The sequence below is a fragment of the Acyrthosiphon pisum genome, chromosome X, assembly GCF_005508785.2.
Source record: "Acyrthosiphon pisum isolate AL4f chromosome X, pea_aphid_22Mar2018_4r6ur, whole genome shotgun sequence".
Taxonomy (NCBI): Eukaryota; Metazoa; Arthropoda; class Insecta; order Hemiptera; family Aphididae; genus Acyrthosiphon; species Acyrthosiphon pisum.
In genome coordinates this window covers 97,207,530-97,215,301 of record NC_042493.1, presented here as the reverse complement: position 1 = coordinate 97,215,301, position 7,772 = coordinate 97,207,530, and the positions used below count along the sequence as shown (strand labels likewise).

The following is a 7,772-nucleotide window of genomic DNA, read 5'->3' as shown; positions in this document are numbered from 1 at the left end:
AATATCCATCTTGTTACTGTAATTGTTGTATTTATATAGGAGGCGACGTAGCTAAAGTGCAGACCAAATCCATTCCCTGCAACGTTATTTCGATGACATTCTTCGACAGGCTCTTGGACCCAAACAAAGGCATTGTCAGGTGCAGCGGCTCTGGCGACGACGATAACCACGCGATACGCCAGTGTATGGAAGTGTTCAAAGATGGCATGTACATTTCAAATAAGCTGAAAATGGTATAATTCGTATAAGGATCTTAATTCTTAATTGCGAACACTGTACACATATGGTATGTCAGCAACTCGTGATACACATGTCTGTGACGTAAGCACTCCTCCAACTGGTTGAGCAGTCAAGTGATAAGTGATTGTGGAGTCTTCGCAGTTCGCGGCGGTGGTGGATCAATGAGAAATGGAGAATTGCATACGTCACAAATACGGCTGGGCGAAGGTAGATGCGCAATTTTTGCAAAACTTGTATATTGCTGATATACCTACCTATTCAATTTGTTATGATCACGGACCTAAGATAAACAGGACTGGAAACGAACCTTTATCATTTGATCGAGATATGTTACGGAAAGTCAACGAGCGATCGTGGCATCAAAATTGAGTTAACTAAAATGTAGTCACTTTATAAAGTAATAGAACAGTGTAGGAAGCTATTGTTAACTATCTCCAGGGAAATAACGTCAAAAATCTAGCCGCCGGACCGGGAATCGAACCAGAGTCTCTCGCTTGCCGGGCGATTGCTCTACCACTGAGCTACCCGACCGCATAGACCCATGACGCTATCTCCCCCAGTTAACGGAGTTTACACTATAGATGCCCCTACAATCGCTCGTTAACTTTCCGTAACAGATTTGGATCTTTTCATTAATTATTATACAGTATACAGAATACAGAATATTATTATACAGAATATTATACAGTGCACTATATTGTTCGTTTCCAGTCCTGTTAATCATAGTCCGTGGTTATGATCACGGTTTAAGATAGTATCTTAGTAGTACCATCTTAAACCGTGGTTATGGTCCATGGTTGTCGGTTGTCGCCTTGTCGGGTTGTCACATGACAACATTTGTCATGGGTTGTATGATATTGAATTAAAAATTATAGATTTGGCCTTCGATTTCAAGGGCTCAAAGTTAGGTTATGTTAGTTTTCATTTTCATTTTCATTAACTAGTTTAATGTATTTCGTGGTTTACTTAAAAGTTAATTCGGTTTACCATAATCATTAACAATTCTATAATATTTCAACAACCTTGAAATTGTATAATCCTATAATAATAAAATAAAGTTTGTGAATGCTAATGTTTGATAGTATAATAATGAAGCACTACCTATGTACTACAACTGCTGTATTCGGTGTTAATACAATAATCATGTAAATGAGTACGAAAAATTGAAGAACTGTAATTTTTGACTTTTCGAGTAAAATAAAATTGTAAGTTATTTGCATACTATTGGTGATAAAATTTAATGCAGTGTTAATTTCTTTTAATTTATAGTTATGTAGCTATGGCGTTAGTAGAGGGTTTTGGTGGTGAAGTTAATCAGTTTTTTGGTGTACTGTTCGTTGTTGTGCTAATCGTATTGATATGGATGACTCCACAAGTGGACGAAATGCAAATATTTCGTGATGATGTTTTTATTTTGGAAAGGCGTACAAGAAGACGACACCATGATGCTACAAGGGCTGCACCTTTAGTTCCTAATCAATCTATTAGTAAGTTTATTATTTATTATTCTTGACTAGTACAATAATGTCGTGTAAACAAAATATTCCTGAAAAAACACTAGAAAATTTTTATTAAAATTAGGTAATCTAGTTATTTAATAAACTTATTAATTAATAGGTATATATTATTATACTTAAATTTAAAAACAAAACAAAATAATGAATAATATGTAATAAATATTTAGTTAAAGTTATTAGTTCTAATTTTTAAAAATTCTTAAAAATATTTTCATCTAAGTAAGACCTACCTTAAACAATTTATGTTGTTGATTTAAGAGAAGATTTTTTTTTTTTATTGCGTTAACCAATAATCTTGACTACTGCTTAATATAATTTGTTATACATGTAATAAGTTTAAAAAATAAATTATTTCAGGCGAACAATCAGCAACGGAAACCGTTCCATTAAATGATGTGATTCAAACAAATTCAACTTTAAGCAATGATAATCCTGAAAATAAAAATTATAATCCTGTTGCTACAAAAAGTGATGTGACTGAACAGTTCAATGATACCAATGATATTGATAATGAACCACAAATATATGAGGACTCTATAAGAATACGACTTAAGTATTTAAATGACAATTGTCGTTTAGTTCAAGGCAGGTTACAAGAAACTATTGGAGTTTTCAAAAGGTATTATAAAAATTGAAAAATGAATATTATCTTACAATCTTATTGTGTACTATTATTTATATTATGTTATGTTATTTTTATTTTAGGAGACATTTTACTAATGAGTTAACATCCAATAACATTATTCATTTGATATTTCAAGGAAAGGTATTACATTATGATGAAGCTTCACTGAGTAGTTGTGGTCTTCATGATAATTGTGTTGTACTCTATTCTATACATCAGCCACGTCCTACAGCTAATGCTCAGCAATCCCCTGATCCTGTAAACCAAGATACTGCTGAGCAACCACTGCCAAACACTATACGTCATGGTCATCATCAACCTTGGGGTCCAGATCAACTTGAATGGAACTTTGAAACATTTTTAACTGCTTTAGACTCATTATGTATGTCATTATATGTTGCTAACTTTCTCCAGTCTCAAACATCGTTCTCTACGGGTACACAGGCAATAATAACTGCAATTTTTTTTTTCGCCAAATTTTTAACTGATTTGATTTACAATGAAGAGTAACAACATCATCTACCACAATTAAAACACAATTAGTTTTATATTTCAATACTTCAAATCAAAGTAAGCACAAAAGCAAATTTCAATATATTTTAAAATGTATGTAATAAGATTGTATAACTACATGGTTTCCAATTTATACAGCTAATATTTTATTTTTATTTGTTTTACCAGGACACTAAATATTATTTTTAAATGATTAAACTATTACTCTATATAAACTAGTTGAAATTTTTATACATGTTGTATATTATACTGTTTTATTTTTTTTGTTTCTATATAATTATTAACATCAAATTTGTTGTGTATGAATCTTATATTATTCACTCAAAAATGTATATATAAAAAAAACTTTCAAGAATTAGAAATAAAAATATTTTCTGGATTTTTAATTTAAAGCACATATTTGCATTGTAATAAATCAATCAAAATCAATAAATTCATTTTTATATAACTAAAACAAATCCTAAGAATGAAAATTATATTATAATGTATATAGCATATTATATATATTACTATATTAGCTTTGTTTGAGATTTAGTTGGTATGTTTAGATTAATAATATTTTTTTTATTTTTAACCGTCATTCAATTTATTGAATACAATTTGTTAAATTAATATATCCACAAAAGTCCTAAGAAATACATTTATTTGATGGTAGATATATTTTATTTTTTCTGATATTAGTTTTAGAAATATCTTAAACTTTATATCAATTATTTGTATTTATTTATTATGATAATATTATAGTTAATGAAGATAGCTTATAAAAGTATTTTTAAGCACTTTAATGCATTTTATAAATAATATTATTAATATATATGAATTTGCAAAAGAGAGAATAAAAAAAAAAATATTGGTTTATTCAATTTTAGACTTAAAGGGTAGATACTTCTTAGATACTTTATAAATAATATGTTAATTTAACCATTTCCTAAGAAAAGAAATAAATGTTTATTGTTCAAAACAAAATTGTAATTTGATTTTTTACAGTTGTATGTTTAGATTATAATTATTGGTGTTTCTAAACATAGTGTGTAGTGAGTACCACTTAATAGGCATTAGCCTTATTGTGATCATTAGTTAATATAATCAGGAAATTGCTTTCATGAGTAATGACAACATAATTGTTTATAATCAACCCCTTAATGGATCTAATTAATTATCAATCATATTAAGATGAACCTACTTAATTACTTCAGTACTTACAAATAAATAATAATACAAATTACAGCTCATAACCCAAACTAAATTTCTACTTATTGTAATAGGTAAGTGGTGAATATTCCTTTATTGTTTACCAATTATAAACCATCTAGAAATTCGCTCGCTCAAACATGAGTGAAATAAAACTGGGATGTTTGCACCATATGTTGTACATTGTTCATTATCCCAGACTTGGATAATATGGGGATACTTTTACACCAGTTTGGACCAACGAATTTCTAGTATAACACAAATAATCAGTAAATATGTGAATCTATGTAATTTTAACTCTATACATCCCAAACATGAAATCTTAAAAAAAAAACAATAGTGAACAACGAATAAGTAAAGTAGTAAAGTATAAGTATTATTTTGTATAATTATAATATATATTATTATACTTAATAATTTTAATAGTAATCATATAATTATATAATTAAAAAAATAATTAATTAAACAAATCACGGTCCAAAATTTACGATAAGAGATACGTCGCTATAAAAGCAATTAATTTAAAATTGTATAATATTTTATAATATATTATAATTTATAAAATCAATGCTCTTTTATAATCGTATTGTCCTATAAATATTAAACAGTCAGGTACCTACAAACCTATTTTTATTTTTTTTTTTAATACCTACTATGGGCTATACTAATCTAATTTTTATACAATATTCCCGTCAACTCGTTAACTGTAGGGTGTTTCTTCAGGGTTAAGTTTTGAATTCGTTCGTGTATGTAGTACGCATAGGTGCAAACCACAGGAGGGCTGAGGGGGTATCTCCCCCCAAACATCCCATTAGCCCCCCTCTAAATATACAGTTTATTAGATGTGTGGAATCCAAGTTCCCTCGCTCACATTAATGTTAAAAATGTTAGCCCCGCCTGAAATTTTAATGGTGTATCAGTATATTTTCAGTAAACAGTGTATCTATGGCGTGTACATAATATCATTGATTATATATTTATATTTATATATATTATAATAAATCATAGTTAGAGGTACCTATACATATTAAAATAATTTAGTTTGGACTTATGGTGGTCGATATGACGATATTCCCCAATCGTATTTTATTGATTCCAATTATTCCATGCAATATAAGAATTTTAAAATTATATTTTATATTTTAGTTACTACCTTTTATAATACTTTTTCACTAATCTACAGCTCGATACCAATTTAGGGAGGGGGAGGTCGATACAATGTATTATATCAATGAAAATGACTTCACAGGAAAAACTCTCACGCCCTGTAGAATAGTCGGAGCTTGTTAATATTTTTTTTTATTTAAAAAAAAGAACATTTTTCAGGTCGGATCAAAGGCTGAATTTTCATTTCACTTTTAATATTACGTTTGAAAAAAAACAAATATTGTGCAATATTCAAATGCATATTTTAGCATCTATAATTATAATTTTGAAAATCAGGCCTTGATCCGACCTGCAAAATGTTCTCTTCTTTTAAATAAAAAAATATTAACGATATCTGACTATTCTACAAGCCGTGATAATTTTTCCTATAAGATATGTTTTTGTACTAAAAAACGCACCTGCAGCTCCGACGCGCTTAAGGACAAATGATGGACCTACTTAATTATTAGTATACCTACCTAATGTATTGACATAAGTTTATAACTATTAACTACTAATATAAGTATTTACATTTACACCATAAGCGCAAATGCCAAATAAATAGTATTTAATATCTGCAGGGGGGGGGGGGGAGCTGAAGCCCTAGGTACCTACCAACTATAATTTTGAATAAGCTTAACACAAATGTAGGAAATGTTTGGGGGAGGCCTTAGCTCATATTTGTGCCTATGATTTACAATGGTTATTAACTCCATACATTTTTTCAGATTCTAAAATATTATGTAACTATTGTAAGAACTAAGCAGGTCTTATATATTCTATTACGAATCCCCGAACTTAAGACCGATGAAAAACAGTCCGGTAAAAAAAGTCCCAAATTTAAAAATATTAAGTTGGGTCACCTAATCTTTGATTATCTTTCAGTATCACACACTTAGTAGGCCATACTACCTACATATAGGTAGTCATCAAACAATATGGGTGTTATTTCACATAATTAAATTCGAGGTTGGAGCCGATAGGGCAAATATTGCACTAAGTAGCACGGGACAAAAAATAAAAATCTAAAACCATCAAAAAAATATAAGGCTCCAAACGTTATGAGTACACAGTACTACACACTAAATAAAAACTCTGAGTTGAAGAGTTTTTAACTCAAGTTGGAAACAATATTAGGACACAGGCACACGACCAAGGCTATAGGCAAAAGATATTTTTTTTATTTAATAGAGTAATATTTGGCGTGTTATGTCATAATTGACATAATATATGCAATTTTTTTTAAATTTTTATTATATGACTTTTTACCAGGCTTTTTTTACCGGAATTTTAAGTAGAATATCTACTATAACGGGTATACTATATACAGTATAACTACAACCTACACTTACATTGGAAAAATAATTTAATTATCTTGAATAAAATTATGGTATCTTATTATCATATTTTAAAGTATAAATGATCTAAGTATCAACTTTACTACTCTATTGACTATTCCCCGTAAGTTTACCCACTTTTTTTTTGCGCAATCAGAGTATGGTGAAAAGCGTTGTGAACTTATGACAATACAGTTACGTATACACCGTGATGTTTCGCCACGTGAAACTTTAGAACTGTAGGTTTAGGCATTTGTTTTCACCACAGGTAATCTGTATGCGCAAGAAACATAAAGTGGATAAACTTACAGGGAATAATAGACTATATCAATCTCTGTGTGTTATGTGTACAGTGTTCGCAATTAAGAATTAAGATCCTTATACGAATTATACCATTTTCAGCTTATTTTAAATGTACATGCCATCTTTGAACACTTCCATACACTGGCGTATCGCGTTATTATCGTCGTCGCCAATATTTTCTTATAATTATTTTGTGTTCAAATTTCAAGGCAATAACATATTAAATAACCAATAATACCGATTTTAGTTATTTTGTTGTAATTTTATAATATTAATTAAACTATCCAGCTACCATATTAATAATAAGCAATAATAATATAAATATTATATAAAATATTCACACTGACAAACCGTCACGGCTTATCGTAGCGTTTTTCGTATACAATGATATTATATTATTGAATTCCAATTTAATACCATCCAATTATAGACAGTGACCCACTTACTGTAACGTACTCTATAGCAGAGCAATATCCACTTACCCACCTTTCTAATAATAATTACCTAATAATTTAGTTATTGTTATTATTATTATTATTTGTTTGTATGTTTGTGTATACAGGGGACATTTACGACAGAACAAATCGATTATTACGGAAGAGCCTGCAAAGCAAGCGAAGGTAATTATCGTTTCCTTGTGCGACATTGTTATATTCGGTTGTGGTGCAAAACGCATTATCTGCGTTATTTCGTTTTTTCAAATATAATTAAAATAAAAAAAATCATACACAAAACTGAACAAAAACCTGACAATTGGGTTCATTTATCGTTTACGACACTACAATATTATTATCGTTATTATACCTAATATTGTAAAATATTTTTATAAATATTTTGTGGAAAGTAGCACATTTATGACATTATAATATTTTAAAACTGCTTCCGGGTTGACCAAACGTC

The 7,772-nt window shown here is 29.3% G+C and overlaps 1 protein-coding gene across 1 annotated transcript; it reads left to right on the top strand.

Annotated features, from left to right (window-relative positions):
- Positions 1 to 1,139: 1,139 nt before the first annotated feature.
- On the top strand, positions 1,140 to 3,137 carry LOC100570792 (transmembrane and ubiquitin-like domain-containing protein 2). Its single transcript, XM_003243665.4, has 4 exons — positions 1,140 to 1,445; positions 1,510 to 1,727; positions 2,115 to 2,376; positions 2,463 to 3,137. The coding sequence occupies exons 2-4, from the start codon at positions 1,520 to 1,522 to the stop codon at positions 2,890 to 2,892; spliced, it is 900 nt and encodes a 299-aa protein (XP_003243713.1). The 5' UTR covers positions 1,140 to 1,445; positions 1,510 to 1,519; the 3' UTR covers positions 2,893 to 3,137.
- The last annotated feature ends 4,635 nt before the right edge of the window (positions 3,138 to 7,772 follow it).